The 16,094-nt window shown below is 36.4% G+C and overlaps 3 protein-coding genes across 5 annotated transcripts; 2 read left to right on the forward strand and 1 right to left on the reverse strand.

Annotated features, from left to right (window-relative positions):
* Positions 1 to 63: 63 nt before the first annotated feature.
* On the reverse strand, positions 64 to 10,322 carry LOC17899603. Of its 3 annotated transcripts, XM_006306006.2 has the most exons (42): positions 10,164 to 10,322; positions 9,837 to 9,912; positions 9,517 to 9,597; positions 9,343 to 9,423; positions 9,188 to 9,264; positions 9,004 to 9,058; positions 8,863 to 8,911; positions 8,486 to 8,623; positions 8,019 to 8,097; positions 7,793 to 7,871; positions 7,654 to 7,700; positions 7,320 to 7,514; positions 6,942 to 7,017; positions 6,713 to 6,793; positions 6,556 to 6,636; positions 6,286 to 6,362; positions 6,167 to 6,221; positions 6,029 to 6,077; positions 5,791 to 5,928; positions 5,452 to 5,533; positions 5,300 to 5,378; positions 5,069 to 5,115; positions 4,537 to 4,748; positions 4,299 to 4,386; positions 4,064 to 4,183; positions 3,841 to 3,959; positions 3,657 to 3,729; positions 3,448 to 3,567; positions 3,253 to 3,321; positions 2,961 to 3,131; positions 2,823 to 2,870; positions 2,600 to 2,741; positions 2,403 to 2,500; positions 2,109 to 2,253; positions 1,942 to 2,027; positions 1,755 to 1,865; positions 1,505 to 1,579; positions 1,228 to 1,293; positions 943 to 1,131; positions 738 to 845; positions 569 to 649; positions 64 to 423 (listed from the first exon to the last, which is right to left on the reverse strand). In XM_006306006.2, exons 1-42 carry the CDS (start codon positions 10,257 to 10,259, stop codon positions 241 to 243), a joined length of 4,122 nt encoding a protein of 1,373 aa, XP_006306068.1. In that variant the 5' UTR covers positions 10,260 to 10,322; the 3' UTR covers positions 64 to 240. The 3 variants fall into 3 exon arrangements, with proteins under 3 accessions (XP_006306068.1, XP_023644615.1, XP_023644616.1); XM_023788847.1 differs by lacking the exons at positions 9,343 to 9,423; positions 9,517 to 9,597; positions 9,837 to 9,912; positions 10,164 to 10,322 and having other exon boundaries at positions 9,004 to 9,051; positions 9,188 to 9,217; XM_023788848.1 differs by lacking the exons at positions 9,004 to 9,058; positions 9,188 to 9,264; positions 9,343 to 9,423; ... (1 more) ...; positions 9,837 to 9,912; positions 10,164 to 10,322 and having other exon boundaries at positions 8,847 to 8,903.
* A 601-nt stretch (positions 10,323 to 10,923) lies between these two features.
* Positions 10,924 to 11,958, forward strand: LOC17898548 (non-specific lipid transfer protein GPI-anchored 1). Its single transcript, XM_006303769.2, has 3 exons — positions 10,924 to 11,357; positions 11,481 to 11,546; positions 11,708 to 11,958. The coding sequence occupies exons 1-3, from the start codon at positions 10,997 to 10,999 to the stop codon at positions 11,824 to 11,826; spliced, it is 546 nt and encodes a 181-aa protein (XP_006303831.1). The 5' UTR covers positions 10,924 to 10,996; the 3' UTR covers positions 11,827 to 11,958.
* Positions 11,959 to 14,001: 2,043 nt separating this feature from the next.
* LOC17897204 lies at positions 14,002 to 14,774 on the forward strand. The gene has a single exon (XM_023777041.1). The coding sequence runs from the start codon at positions 14,072 to 14,074 to the stop codon at positions 14,612 to 14,614; it is 543 nt and encodes a 180-aa protein (XP_023632809.1). The 5' UTR covers positions 14,002 to 14,071; the 3' UTR covers positions 14,615 to 14,774.
* Positions 14,775 to 16,094: the final 1,320 nt, after the last annotated feature.

A 16,094-nucleotide genomic window follows, 5' to 3' on the forward strand; every position in this document is an offset into this window, starting at 1 on the left:
TAATGTTTGCCCTATAAATAAACTTTCATTTTCAATTATATTTCACTGTCACTACTGCAGAAAGAAAACACAATACAGTAGTTGTTTTATTTATTTCCAACAAGAGTGCATTGCATATGCTTACACAATGTATTCATTCTTCTTTGGATGTAATGTAAGAATATTTTGTTTTTGTTTTTTTTTTTATTCTTTGGATGTGATGTACAACTGTACTTAAACCGGACATTGTTTATCAACAACTCAAGCTTTCCCGGCAGAGCCAAAGAGACGGATCTTATCGACGATCACATCTTTCATGGCTGCTTTTGTTGCCGACATGACATCGACAAGGTCTGTCTTTTTCCCCGAGCTAAGAGCTTCCATGTAAGCCTTTCTTACTTCTGTGTTCACGTTGAACTTCCTCACTCCATTCTCAATGCATTCCTGATCTCATTCATAGCCCATAAAGACGTTAATTCTGTTATATTCATATCATAATATCCATCAACAGAGAAACTTTTGGCGCCGATTTATTTATGTTTTTAACTACCAAACAAGAAACTTTCAAACATGGTAGACTCACACCTACCTTGATAAGCTTCTCAGGCAAACCGGAAGCTCCATGAAGAACAAGAAAAATGTCTTTCTTCGAGCTTAAGGCGTGCAGTTCCTATATACATGGCACTCAGTTAGAATAAGAATGACACAAACTCCAGACATCATAGAACTTCTTCACTCAGCAAAAGAATATAAGGAACCTTAAGTAAGTCAAGCTTGAGGTTTGGACCAGACTCGGGGTATTTTCCATGGACATTTCCTATACACACAGCCAAAGCATCTATACCAGTTTCCATAAATTCCTGAGCCTGAAAAACTCATAAAAAGTATTTGTAGTTTGGTTTAGCAGACATAATATTGTTAGGTGAGAGATTCAATTTATCGGCGCTTAAAAACAACAAGGACCTGTTGAACGTTGGTGAACTTTGCTTCATAGTCTTCCACAGTCAAGCCGTCCTCTGTTCCTGAGAGTCTACCTAGTTCAGCTTCCACCATAATGTTTTTAGAACGGGCCAATTCTGTTATCGATTTCGTGTAAGATAAATTTTCCGTGAAGGAAAGATGAGAACCATCTACCATCACTGAATCAAATCCCTGCACCGAAATCAATTGAGTATGAATTTTTCAATATTGGAATAAGTTAAAAAGGGCAAAGAGATTATACATAACCAGTAGAGATCTAAAACTTACTAGCTCAAGAGCTTCTAATAGCTCATGCTTTGTAGTTCCATGATCAAAGTGTACGGATATTGGAACCTGCCACATTGTGCATATTAATCAGGGAGTTCAGTCTCAAACCTTTGTATCAGGTATATAGCATCAGCACTAACGTTTTGATTCCAATGTCTATTCCGGACCGGAAAACCCACATATGAAAGTTGCATAGTGAGTTCAAAATACATGAATGCTAAAAGGTACGTTTCTAAATCTAAGGCAGAATTAAAATACAGTGACAAATCCCACTCACCCTGGCTTGTTCAGCTGCGGAGATGCAACACGAAACCAACGGAATGCCTCCTTGCTTGAAGGCACCCGGATGGACCTAAAAGCGTAGCCAAAACAAAGCAAACAAAAAAAAGGTTCAGCTTTCATGTCATTTTGTGTCGTACGATTTTGAACAATTCAGAACAGAATGTTATTCTTTGGTTGCTATCACGTGTTTCTCATATGAAACTCGTTTGATGTATCATAAATCCAATTTTAGTCAGAAGACTAACCTGCAATATGGCAGGACTGTTTTCTTCCTCTGCAGCTGCTACCACAGCTTCTACTCCTTCCAGGTTATACACGTTAAATGCTCCAACTGCATATCCACCTTTTTCTGCTTTCTATTTTAGATAGCAACACAACATCAATACATGAAGAAAAAAAAAATTAAGGCTAGAGAACGAGTGGTAAACTCACAAGAAGCAGCTCTTTTGTCGACCGTCCAGCTACAACTGACCAGGACTTCACAACTTCTGCAAGAGCTGTGCTGTTGCCAACATTACCTGTTACATATCAGGAAAAAGATTCATTTAGAACACCTGTTTATATCGAGTTGAATGGTTTGAACACTAATTAAGATTTACCTGGGAAAACAATGTACGGGACTCCGGGATGTCTACTTTCTGGACCTAACTTCCATACTGGAACACCAGGAAGGGCTTGACCAATCACAAGTGCACGTCTTGCTTTAAGTGCTTTCGTTGCTGTGTCTGATGATGTAATTCCACCCTAAACAAGGACGTTACAGTGTCAAAAAACAATTGAAAGATACTGGACCAAACACAGTTGCAATCATCAATTGTGCATTGACAAATGGTGTTAAACAGTTTATGAGATGGACAGCTGAATATAAAAGCAACAAATGCTAGCCAAAATACCTTAGCAAGAATATAACGAGGTCTGGTAGTTATCTGGCTCACTACTTCAACCAGAGCGGAGCTCACTTTGCTGTTAATATCAAGACTTTCCGAAGATGCTGTCAAGTGAATATCAGACCCGTTAGTGATGATATTTCTCAGTCATAACTTTATAACAACGACCAAAAAGAAATAAAAATTTGGAATTGAGAAACAACTTTTCCCAGTTATAAGTTCACGACTGCTCATAATCAGAGTCTCCCTGCCAGCCCGAAGGAAAGCATCAGCCATCTCAACTGCTCTTCTGATTTCTTCATCTCTCACTTCGGAAGATTTAAGAGCAACTTTTTCTACAGATATCTATTTAGCATAGCAAGAGCTTAGCAAAATTATCATGCATAACATGTGGGAAATACTATAAGTATCAGTTACTTCTTTTACCTCGATGCTCCTCAAATTCTGCTTATGTTGTGATTGAAGTTCCTGAACCTGTTAGTTTGAAGAAGAAAATGGACTCAGGACTCGTTACCTTCGTTTCATTTGAACATAACAACGAGACTAGTGGTAAATAACGCTAACCTGCTTTGTTGTTTTCGGTACATATGAGCCTACAACTATTAGTGCACCACTGCTTTCTTTGTCGGATACAAAATCTTTGGGCAAAACAGGATCTTTTGGAATAATCCCTATTAGAGCAGACACGAAGCTAGCAGCAGTGCGGCATAAAAAGGATCTCCCTTTCAGTTCTGCCTGCCAAACATAATGCTCAATCAAAAGAAGGAACCAAAAATATAAGAGAAAAAAAATGTATTCTCTAATTGAATTATGCCTCAGAAAGTAGAAAGACTGGAGGAAGAATTGGGAGGCTTACCTGGATCATCCCCGCTGCAAATACAGCCATGTCTCGTTCACTAGCTGCGTTGACAATACATGCAGACCCCTGATTTACATATGAAATTGAGATAGAAGTAAGACTGCACAACTGGGACTAACTGATTCCAAAATTATGAAGACCAGTAGAGTTAACTGAAAGCAAGTCATCATAAAATCTGCTTGAAAATTTTACCTTCTTTAAATTGCATAAGAACTCACCCACTGCATCAGGGCCACCTTTTCTTAAAAGCTGGATTGAGATAGACTGAACGCTGTTAGCAGGAATGCGGCCAACTGTTTTCTCCGCAACCCACTGGAGTAATATCAAATAAGTTTAATGGTAACAATTTCTTAGAAAGTCAAATTATACATAGACGATTCTCTAGTCGGAAGAATCCAGACCTCACGGAGATTTGAGGATTTATATCCAAAGGATGCATCTTTAGCAAACTCAGTCTCTCCTGCAGGAACGAGACTGCAATATTCAAGATGAAGACTATCAATCTTCCTTCTCTGAAGGGAACTTTTCTCTGATTCTGGAAGTTTGAAGTGAAAAATATTAAACATGGTGTTCACAAAGATATACCTATCCGAATCTGCAACATAATGCACATCATCAATAGTATAACGCCCTCCTTGAAGGAAGAAGGGGCAAATAATCCATGCATCCATTTCCCCAAGTATTGAGACAGCAGCATCTGCTTCCTGTAAGGTTCATAATATCAAGTAATGAGATAAATAGATGCCAAGCTAAAATTATAACATTGATATGATAGTCTGCCATTTCATGATAGGGTTACCAAACTTGCCTGAGGAAAATGACCACGTAATGTTGAATCACCCCTCAGAACAATCGTGTAGTCAGCATTTCCAACTTCTTTTGATGCAGCACATAGGTTGGAACAGATATCTTTGATCAACGCACTAGCCTGTTGAATAAATATGCAGTTAGAGCTTGCTTGCAATTGCTGATGTTAATGCACCTTTAAAATATCATTATTCCATGATATTAGAACTCTCCAAGAAAATAGAAAATGTCTTAACCTTCTCAGAGCTCAATGACCTTGAATTTGTCAAGATGAAGAAGCATGCAGGCTTTTTTCTGAACTGCTCAGAAATAGATTCAACACTCCTGTGAAAATGTAGGGAAAAAGATTAACCAATTATTAATTCCTTCCATTGAGTTCTAGGTTAGCGACCTGACAACTATTTCAATGAAAGGTTCATGATATATTTGTCTTGACACGACAAGTTCAATTTCATGAGAAAAAGCAAAACTAACCATTCGGTTAAAACCTCTACGTCATGAACGGTTTGTGTCCCGGTTGGATCATCATCAAGAACAACCAGTGTCTTCGAGTTTCCCATATTTAGTCTATGTATGTCAGCTGTAGGGTCAAAAGGCCATTCAGATGGAAGAGATTTCAGTAGGTCTTGTTTCTTCTGAACAGGAAGTCGCCCTTCGACTTTAATCCCAGAAAGGGTTTCATATACCTATAAATATAATAAAACGGTTATAGTTACGTACAGCTAAAAGAGTCACACCAAACATATACCAATGTTGATACTGTTGTAACTTCACATTTCCATCTATGTTTAATAGAGATACCTAGCAAACACTAGTAGATCCTGCGTCCAATAGTACATAAACTGTAATTTTTTCATTGATTAGAAAACGTTTGCATTTGCTGCCCTTTCAGGTTAAAAGAGGATTTCCATTGTACATAGAGACGAGAATTAACAGCCAAAAGCTGACTCAAATTCAACCGCAGTAATTTTTGGTTCTAGGAACAAGTACACATATGAAATTATACCTTCACCACTCCAGCATCATCTATCCTTCCCCAGCCCGCAGCAGAGCCTGTAAATGAAAGTATCTCTAAGCATATTTGTCACCATCTATATGGGGCATTGTTGATAACTCTCAACTCTGTATTCAACCCAAGTTCTGAGCTCTTAAATAATAATTTGCATTGTTGAAAAGCTAGGAAAAAAATGATGCACGGGTAAGATGAATTGAGAACAGTTAAAAGATTGGAGGATACCAGCTACAAATAGCTGGTGTGCCACTGTTGATATATGGAGTGGAACTTTACGGGATGAACCTTCTCGGGTAACAATTCCCTACAGTCACAACTCTATCATAAGTTAAGAAAAAAAAACAAGTTTACAAATTGACTACAGTTACTAATCTTACCAAATCCTTAACAAAAATATCAAGAGCAGAATATGGTGTATAATCATTATCCAGCATGTGCGGAACACGATTTTCAAACATCCTGCAAAATGTAAAATAGGAAACCGTTATGACATAACATGCTCACACAAATGCCTTTCTCATAAACTTGTACAAAAAATATCAGTAAGAAAAAGCACATGGCTTCATTAAGACAGGCTTTAGGCTTAAGATAGTTAATATATTGCAGAGCATCAGAGTGAACACTTTCCATCAGAAATATTAAAGCGGTTGATGGTAACACAAAATTTTCCAAAGATAAGAAAATACTTATTCTATAAAGATCTATGTAATGCATACCAAGATGTTCCACCGCTGTTGGAAATAACATCGAATAGCTTTCGAGTACTCAGACCTAACCGAGCTCCGAATGCTATTGCCTCGGCAGCTGATGCAATATGAACTCCCGCGAGCAATTGATTGACCATTTTTACACCACTATAGAACATCAAATGAACAAGTAAGAAAGAAAGTGAAGGTGTTCATGTCAGTAAAGAAAGGATCGTGATAGTTATAACAAAAGATCAAAACAAAATACCTTCCTGCCCCACAACCTCCTTTAATCACGTAGAGCTTCTCACTTAATGCTGCTCAAAAGATAATATACTCAGGCACATCCAGGTTATGATGTGAAGAAGAAAAATTTCACCAGAAAAGTGAAAAGCAAAATCGTCACCTGATAACACAAGTCCCGCAGACTTAAGTGCTTCATCGGTACCTGAAGCCATTATCTGAAAAACTATACAAATCAGCTTCCTTACAGACACATTAGAGATAGGTTTCTAGACTTCATACCGTAAGTTCCCCCATGGCAGCCCTCTTAACACCACCAGATACAGGAGCATCAACCAGCTTTAGGTCCTTTCCCTCATCTGCAACATTATCCAAATATAAAGAATAAATAATAGAACCCAATCAAGTGAAGGTAAAAGATTATGGTGAAAGTAAAATTGACCAGCCGTGCATATCACCCTCCAGAATGAAACAGGTATGGCTGTAGCTGGTTACTGAAAACACTTACATTTATAAGGATTTTCCTATATCATCAAGCAAAGAAAAACTTACTTTCTAGACGCCTTTCAAGTTGGCTAACAAATGCGGGAGAAACTGTTGACGCAAGTACAACAGTTGCTCCAGATGGAATAGCTGAAATATTTGAAAGAAAACATAGGAAAAATTAGCTCTAACCTCCAGTACTAAAATCTAGGACACAGAAATATACCTTCAACCGCGCCAAGATGTCCATACAGCACATCCTCAGCCTGAACCTCGTTTGTTACCATAATTACAAGAACATCTACATCTGTAGGAACAGATACAAATTATAAGCATTACTTCTGGGGAAATGACTGGATATTAAAGAAATAGGCAGAAAATTCTTCTTAGAAGTGCTGAGAGCTACATGAAAATCTAGTGATCTACACTGTAATCTATCCGCTTTTGAGGAGTACCTTTAGTAACATCAGCTGGAGAATTTGCCGCCAATCCTCCAGCACTCTCAAATCTGACAAGCGTTGGCTTGTATACCTAAAATTCAGATCAGTAACAACTTACAGTTAACAAAGTTGCACGTTTACTGCTTAAGAGTGATAAAACAGCGTTTCTTTTTTAAGTTAAGTCACCTACTACTAACAGCTAAAAAGTAAAGGCATCTATGAACGCATTACAGCCAAAAGTCCAGCAAGAGGCAAACCATGTGCCTCTATAAACTAGGAAACTACTAGAGGAGTAGACATGTATATATACCACTGACTCATGTAACTAAACACAAATCATTCTGAACATGTATAACATAGACTCCTAGAGCATTCACAGTAGAGAGAGCTTACGTCATAACCACAGACAGAAAAGTTTGATTTCAACAGGTGTGCTGCCATTCCAAAACCCATTGCTCCAAGACCAATAAAACCAATTCTATTCACAGGCTTTGCTTGAGAAATAATTTCTTTGGCCAAGTTCTCTGGCTGGTAAAGTTCTCTACTGGCTGCTTCTAATATGCCAACACCAAGTACTTTTTCCCAGATCTGCTCAATCATAATGTGAACCTTTCATTAGTGTGGCATGCGTCATGTAAATGGTCTATGACAGTATTTTTCCGTTCAGTTACAATTTTTACAAGCTTCCAAAGAACTAGAAATATATGAAGAAAACTATATTCGGGACCTTAGCCAATGAAGTAGTTGTATCGTCTCCCTGCATATGTGATATTCCTGGAAAAGGGAAAGTTATGCATATAATTGAATAAAGAGAAAGAGGTCGTTATCATAGTCAAAAGAGAACATAAGATCATATTGATTAATACCATGGATTAATTGTTGGCGTGCAATTGCCAAAAGTGGGACAGGAAATGGGAGCGACTTGGCTTTATCTTCAACAATCCCCTTGCCATTGGAAAGTCAGTTAGCGTCTCATTAGTTACATATGCTAAACATCAAGACTTTAATCACAGTAAAAAAAAAAATTATGGAGCTAATTTTGCATTTCTCTCTTTCCTATTTTCCTGTGAACCAAAAGTTAATGTACCATACCAGATTCTGAGAGAGGACATCCAGGAAGCGTCCCTCGATACCATCTTTTAGCAACAAGGGAATATGATTTTTGTAAATCCTAAAAGACATAAAATACAGAAGACAATTTAATTCTAAGACAGCCATGTTCAAAATACGGGCATGTCAATTTGAAAATAACCATTGAGGGATATCTTTAATGGGCCTAAATGAAAAGCTACAAACAAATCTACTTGTCTTCCAGTTAAATTTGGTAAACAGGAAACCATGCTAGAGTTACAACTTACTTGCAACAGTCTATTCTCAAAACTTCCAGAATTAGACTATTCAGCTTATTCTTTTTCCCTTCCTCTAAAAGAGTGTATACTAAAGATTCATCAACAGTGTAATTAATAACAGTCCTACTATCATATATCTCACCAGTTTTGTACTGGGAGACCTTTTTATTACTCATAGTGAAAGGAAAGTCCTTGTAGCATAAAGCATACCATGAATTTCCAGCAGCATTGGAAATGATGTCATACAGTATCCATGGATGCACACCCGCTTGAGAACCTAAAGATATAGCCTCCACAGCAGCAACAAGATGAATGCCCTCAAGCAGTTCATTCACCATTTTCACTTTACTGGTTCCCAAAAAATGAAAAACGACATCAATTGGTTTTCTTTAATGCAGGGGAACAGTTGGAGTCATCAAAGGTTTTGTTTTGTGCATATCATGACCAAAGATCTCATAGATTCATAGTATTATGTCGGTAAACAGCTTAATCATAATTTGATGACTCTGACGAGGTAATGGACAGGCAAACTCTTAGAAGTTGTAGTGACCATGAGAAGGTTATATATCACCTGGAAAGTTCCATACCTTCCAGCACCAATTTCTCCCTCAAAGGTGTAAAGCTTCTGACTCATAGCTGAATGAAACAAATAAATTGTCTCACTAACAAAGGTAATTCTTAGAAAGTCACCATTTTGAGAGGGTCTAAATACTTGAGTTAAATTTTACCGGTAAGATAGGGATGTGCTCTTGTGATCGAATCTGACCTTCCAGATGCTATTATCTTATACGTTAGAAAGGAAAGAGTTACTACAAGTACAGTGACATGCGACTTTTAATAATGAATGGAGACCAACAATCACCAAAATACTACACCAACGTAACAAACTTGGAAGGAAAAGAGAGTACATACCATTAGTTTTCCTTCAAGAAGCTCAGACATTCCTTTTAAAACATAGGCATCAACTACGAAAATATGTTCTCTATCCTCTGCATTGGAAACAAATCCCATTTTCAGTTCACAAGCGTGATGAAAGGCAAATCATGCCTCAAAGTATCAAATTAAACCTGTAAGTTGCTTCTCTAGCCTCTGGAGGTGCAAAGGAGATATTGTTGAAGACAAAAGCAATACAGCGCCCTTCTGTAGACCTGCAAAAAATCGAACGTATACAGTGTCCTACACAATAATTCTGAGATAAAATTCATAAACTGTGAGGTAAAAAAGTAAATGTTGGGGATTACCTTTCATAACACCCTCATCACCGAAAATAACATCTTGAATTTGGTCAGGGTGGGATAGTAAAACCACCACGGCTGCTGCACCTGCTTAATTAAGAACAAATACAGAAGATAGAGGAAGCAAAGTAAAATAAAATGACACAGAACAGTATTAAAAGTAAATAGAGGCATCAAACGAAGTAGCAGCAGAAATTCACAACAAGACGGTTTTCATGTTCAGAGGCTAGTACTATATATCAAATGCTCGATAAACCCTACAAACAAAAGAAATTGCATTTTATTTTTTCCCCTTAAAAGCTGTACTTATTTCCATGTCTCTTAACCTTTCCCAACAGCTACAGGGCTGTCACATTTGTGTCCCCCCAATACAGTGAACTTCTCCACCAATGTTGTACTTATCTGTAGAATTAGACACAACAATTCAGCTTTCTTCCTTATAATTTGTCAATAGAGACAAAGCAATCAATTCAACAAAAATTCCGCACTACAAATCAAATTAATCTGACGTGTTTCAGTTGAATTGAACTCTCTGTGCAGTGAATATAGGAATAAACAGCTGAAATCCTGGGAGATAGACTAAGAATTTCGAAATTATTACAGAACCCACAAATTTCATTCCGAATATTTGAAACCCGATCAAAGCAACTGACCTCGAATGCTTGAACTTTAAACCCAGAACGAAGAAGCGAAGAAGCTAATTCGAAGTTGAAAGAATCAAGACCAACAAACCCGACAACGCCACCCATATTCTCCGATCACTACAATTCTCCCGGTTCCTCCGATGGTAATATACAGTCAACGAACCAATTTCATACGCATCTCTCTGTCTCTCTCTCTATATATAGGAGTATTATTTAGCGAAACGTAACGTTGCATAGTAGACTCATACGTGGAAAGCCATATCCAAAAACCTTTTATCTTTTTAAATTATCTGTCAAAAGCAAAAACATTAAATTTCTCAAAAAAATAATTATATCACAGTAGAGTAGAGAAAAATTCAAAATAAATTGAAGTATTTGTTAGGTATAGATTTGAGAACATGGGTGACAAAACTAGAAGAAACCACCATATATGCAATGTATCAATGATATATTACATTTCTCCATTTAAGGTTACATGTTATTCGACTTTCTATATGAACGAACACCAAAACTCTTACAAATAGCAACTCTTGTAATACAATGTAACGATATTATTATATTCTAGATTATTATTTGGATTTGGGGATGGGGATTAACTAATTAAAAGTCAAGTAAAGAATTCACTAATACAGAGCTTAGTCTTCGTTTCAATGCGTAATGATAGGATCAGAAACAAATTATCTCGAAAATTCAGGCAGGAGCTACCTGGATTTAAATTCAAAAACCAAAATTTATAACCATCGAGTGTGTGTGTATATAATAACCACATGTGTTTTACAACTTTTACATCTTATAAAGATACAAAAAAAGAAGATAAAAGAGATAGAAAAAACTAAACAAAAATGGAGGTTGTTAGATTCGCCGTCGCCGTCGTTCTCGTACTTTGCTCCGTTACGTCTTCTAACGCCGCCACTACACCACCGAGCAGCGGTGGTGCTGCGGGAGGAGACGCGCACGCAATGCCGTGTATACAGAAACTGATGCCTTGCCAGCCGTATCTTCACTCGGCTAGTCCGCCGCCTCCGCCGACGTGCTGCATGCCGTTGAGGGAGATCGTCGAGAAAGACGTGACGTGTCTCTGCTCCGTTTTCAACAACGTCGACATGCTCAAATCGCTTAACCTCACTAAAGAAAACGCTCTCGTTCTCCCAACCGCTTGTGGCGCCAAAGCTGACGTGTCACAATGCAAAACCAGCACCGGTGGTGAGTAACCTATTACCACGGCGCCGTTTTAGTTTCTTATTTAGACGCGACGTTCTATTTGAATTTCTTATCTAAGCCTAACGCGACTCGGATCTGTCTCTGTTGATTTTTTTGTTAACGAAGGTACTACTCCGTCTTCGTCTTCGACGCCGCCGGCAACCCCGAAAACTCCTCCGGCATCTTCCACCGGTATGAATTGTATCTCAAATCTAAATCTCATTGTTTTGGTTTTTTCACGGGAAATATTGTTTCGTCTTTTTTTTTTTTTTTTTAATTAGTCTCTTCTTCAAAAATTCATTCCTGGGATATATATATATATACTTAGTTCTACTTTTTGAACGCATGAATAGGAAGCGGTTCAACCGGAGATTCAGCTTCTTCGACGGCCAAATCAACAAGCTCAGCTCCGGCCATCAACTTCGGCGGACTTAGCTTTGCATCGGCTGTCGTGGCAACACTCTTCTTCTGATCTACGTACTATATTTATTTTACGTCTTTTATTAGGTAGGTTCTCATTTGTTGGAAAAATAATCAGACCATGTTCGGTAACATTTTTTTTATTTCAACTAAAGGTTATAACTGATTATTCATTCATATGTACCAAGAAATTCAAATAATAGTAACAACTTCCTACAACTCTTTACTAATATATATGCTAACTTGTAATTTCTTTATTGGTCCTCTGCATACATAGGATTCCAAAACCTGTACATATATCAGTGCAACTATTTAAATATGAAACATTAATAACGTTACACTACAACTCACTAGTGTACACAGACATGTATCTCAATTTTAAAAGATTATGTTAAACATAGAAATCACTAGTTTATATATACCTCGATCGTTAAGAATTTTTTAATAGCTAACTTATTTGGAAGCTAGCTTTGCAGCTCCTGTCAAGATTTTGACATTGCAACTCCCCCAGATAATGTAATAATTATTCCCTGATGATTTTAATATGTTGACGATAGCTAATTGAGATCGCCTTTTCACTTTAGTAGCTAAGTGGATGTGTTTATATAATGTTATCCGAGTCTTTGTGTCTTTGTGCTGTATAATTATTTATATAATAAATCATTTTGACAGTTCATTCGAAAATTGGAGTATTTTAATTTTTAGATCGAAGCCAACAAAAACGAGCAAGAAACAACAAAACAAGTAGAGTCCAAAGTCCAGGGCACTTGACTAATAAAATCACATAATTCGAAACTGGTGTGATCTCCGACAGCAGCAAATACATATACGCAAGTGACAGTAGTGCTTATGTATCCACAAGATGATTAAGAAGGAATGATTTAAGAAAGTTCAACCAAATTTGATATATTTTACATCTATAAAGCATTATATAATTTATACAGTATATATGTGTTATACATTACTACATACATTTGAAGATAAAATAATTTATTTAATCAACTACAAATTATTAATTAAAGATTATAAACATTATTAATCGATAGAGTGACGTGAATTTATCTGTCTACATCTGAATACCAAATCTACATTATATATACATGATTATATATGTCATGCTTTTTGTAATGCTTTTAGCTTTAATAATACAAATTAAACGTTGATTTTAAAGATCATATAAAAAAAATGTGGCAACTAACAAAATTTCCTTATATTATATGTATGATGTATCCAGACAGCTATTGAGCTGTATAGGTATATGATAGACTATTTTGTTTCATGGTACCGACTTATGTAATCTTTGTTTTTGGCTTTTGGGATTTCTAAAACCAAATAGACTAAAAATTCATATTATAATTAATATCAAAATGTGAAAGTAAAAATAAAATAAAAACAAAACGGAGGGAGAAGCCATGTCTAATGATGAGTTAGGTAGCGTCGTGACTCGAGCTCAGCACAATCGCCCAGCTCTTCACAATCACACCCATCCTTCATCCATGTGCTTTTTCTTCTACCTATCTACTACTCTCTATCCTATGTATGTCTCAGAAAGAGTTAAAAAACACACACACATATACACACACGTACGCTTGTATATTATGACAATAGTTAATTTTTTTATTTTGATTAATAACCATATTTTTTGTTGGCATTATAATTACCACAACTTGATCATATCTATAATTGATTTCTCAACGGCCGAATACTGTTAAAAAAAAGGCAAATATATTGTTTCTGCTTACTATTACCGCCTTGATTCATGCTGTTTTGCTGAATAAGAACAACATTTAGTTCTAAATGGCCTTTGTCACAACAAAAAGTCACACTCCAATATACATTTTATATTTGTAATATTTTTTTCTGTTTGGTAGAACGAAACATTGACAAATAAGCAGCTCGTCTTACAAGGGCTGAATCTGATTAATTAACGAGTTTGACCTGATTATATAAAAATTAATTATGTAGCGGCCATGTATATATGTCAATTAATGAATTAGTGTTGGTGAAACGAAAACCTTACTCTTTGTAGTTTAATAACTTCAAATTATATCTATCAGATAAAGTCCCAATAAAGTTAAGAAGCGACAACTATAATACGAAGAGAAAGAAGATACACACAGTTGTATTGTACACAACCAGCTAATCAAAATTAAATAATACTTAACCATCACTTAATCCCTAAACTAATGCAACTATATACATACACATAATTATAAAGCCAGCCCATTCCTCGAAACTTCTCTCTCTCTCTCTCTTTCCCTGTCTCTTTCTCTCGTTCTTCTACTCTGCTCATAATAATGGGGAACACATCTTCATGCGCACCATTGATCATATCATCACACTCATCCTCAGGAGTAGTCAAAATCTTGGCTCCGTTCGCGGGAACTCTCGACGTTTTCTCTAAGCCCATCAAAACCTCCGACATCGTCTCTCGAAACTCCGGCCACTTTATCACCGACTCGACTCTACTCCAAGTCGGCCACCGAGTCACCGCCGTGTCTCCAGACGAGTTTCTACGGCCGAGACGGCATCTCTATCTCCTCCTCCCGACAGACATGCTCTTCTCTGTCTTAACACAAGAAGAACTCGCTCTCATATCCGACAAAGCCGCGGAGACACTCAACGAAAGCAGGTATAACCATTTGAAGAGAATATTCCCGGTTTGTATCTTTCCGGTAACCGGAGACAGACGAAGAAACTCATCATCAGCTGATGATGATCAACAAGACGACCATCACGATGGTGTGGAAATTATAAGAGAAACCCTAGAAGAGAAGGTACTATACGAATCGAAACATGGATCTTGGAGGCCTAAATTGGAGACGATCGTGGAGAGCTAAATGCCTAAAATCTCGATGATCATTAAATTCTATATATGTAAAAAACCAACATTCAATCATAGACGAGAGTACTATTTTGTTCTTTTATTTATATTTTTGTCCTGATTTTTTTGTCCGAGTTTTACAGAGAAATATATTGAGGCTTATGTGGTTTTGGTCACGACTTGAATATTTTTTCGTGTAAATTAGTGATAGCAATTGTGTAATTAAGTTTTGATAAAATTATAGTGGACGACACATCCTATCGGGAGGAGGATAACTTGCTAATTTGTCGTCGTTTTAATTGCTAATTAGTATATATATTTCTAAACTCCATAACATTAATTTACGATATACAATTGTGTCAAGTACTCTATCGAGTTAAACATGATACCACTACACGTTTTATATGACCATTGTAACTTTTAGAGATTACAAGCATGAGTTTTGTGTACACACATACTCCCTAGTTATCTTTTGGGGATCAGGATATATCCATCCCTAGTTTTAGAACAAATATATAGTAAACGTGCATTGAACGTAAATGGATGTTGGTAAAGCAAACCTATTTTTGGTAAGCTTACATGCAAACAAGTGACCTCGACTGGGTAAATTTGAGCCGCTGAAGTAATAATCGGACGGCTATGGTGAGTCTGGATTTTGTCCTCGTTAAATAAAATGGATATTGGTCAACGAAACAAAGACTCGGGTTTCTGGTAAATCAGATTGTAGGTACAGCTATTTTGGTATTTAGTACGTATTTATATGGAATATAGTAGTACATATAATTGTTTCAACTTTGATACGTAATTCTTTATCAAAGAAAAAAATGTTGGTACGTATGTAATAAAATATGTATATATCCGAGTTTAAATAAATAAAAGTTGGAGAATATGATTGGAACTATTCGCAGATACTCTGAATATAAAAGATATGGCCAGCCGATCCAATCTCTAATAAAAAAGGGGATAATAGAAAAGGACCTGCGCAGTTTTTTGTTTTTGTTTTTTTTGGCCTCGTACTAGGCCAAAAGTCTAACATAAATACACAATTACACAAATGTGTCTCATAAAACGAATTGAAGATTATCATCCTGTAAATACATATCATACAGTATAAACAGGCAAGCTTTTACCATCTTTATCAAAAAGAGATTAACAAAGATAATTATAGTAAACTTAACTTCTTAATAAAACTAAGAAGTAAAGCTTTTGGCATCAAAATCTGCTTTTGTAGTATTTTAATATTCCAAACTAAATTGAATTCCAGTTAAATCGTCCAAAATATGTAAATCTTCCTATATATATATATATTTAAACTAAAATTAACTCTCTTTTTTTAACATCTGGACTAAAATCTCTATATTAGTAAAAGAGAAGTACAAAATAGAATACGGATCGGGTTAAAATTAAAAAGTTAACCCGATTTCAACAATTAGATACTTCAAAAGTGGATATTAAATTGGGTTTGGATACATACATCGGATATTTTCCATATCTAA

Source organism: Capsella rubella, unplaced genomic scaffold, assembly GCF_000375325.1.
Source record: "Capsella rubella cultivar Monte Gargano unplaced genomic scaffold, Caprub1_0 scaffold_1, whole genome shotgun sequence".
Classification (NCBI taxonomy): Eukaryota; Viridiplantae; Streptophyta; class Magnoliopsida; order Brassicales; family Brassicaceae; genus Capsella; species Capsella rubella.

Excerpts from the sequence above, each read along its gene's own strand:
- LOC17899603 (XM_006306006.2), bottom strand. The coding sequence starts at position 10,259 with ATGGGTGGCGTTGTCGGGTTTGTTGGTCTTGATTCTTTCAACTTCGAA. Across the intron at positions 9,598-9,836 it reads CCCTGTAGCTGTTGGGAAAG|GTGCAGCAGCCGTGGTGGTT; the intron begins GTTAAGAGACAT and ends TTAATTAAGCAG. Across the intron at positions 4,387-4,536 it reads GTAGAGGTTTTAACCGAATG|GAGTGTTGAATCTATTTCTG; the intron begins GTTAGTTTTGCT and ends ACATTTTCACAG.
- LOC17898548 (XM_006303769.2), top strand. The coding sequence starts at position 10,997 with ATGGAGGTTGTTAGATTCGCCGTCGCCGTCGTTCTCGTACTTTGCTCC. Across the intron at positions 11,358-11,480 it reads ATGCAAAACCAGCACCGGTG|GTACTACTCCGTCTTCGTCT; the intron begins GTGAGTAACCTA and ends TTGTTAACGAAG. Across the intron at positions 11,547-11,707 it reads TCCTCCGGCATCTTCCACCG|GAAGCGGTTCAACCGGAGAT; the intron begins GTATGAATTGTA and ends ACGCATGAATAG.
- LOC17897204 (XM_023777041.1), top strand. The coding sequence starts at position 14,072 with ATGGGGAACACATCTTCATGCGCACCATTGATCATATCATCACACTCA.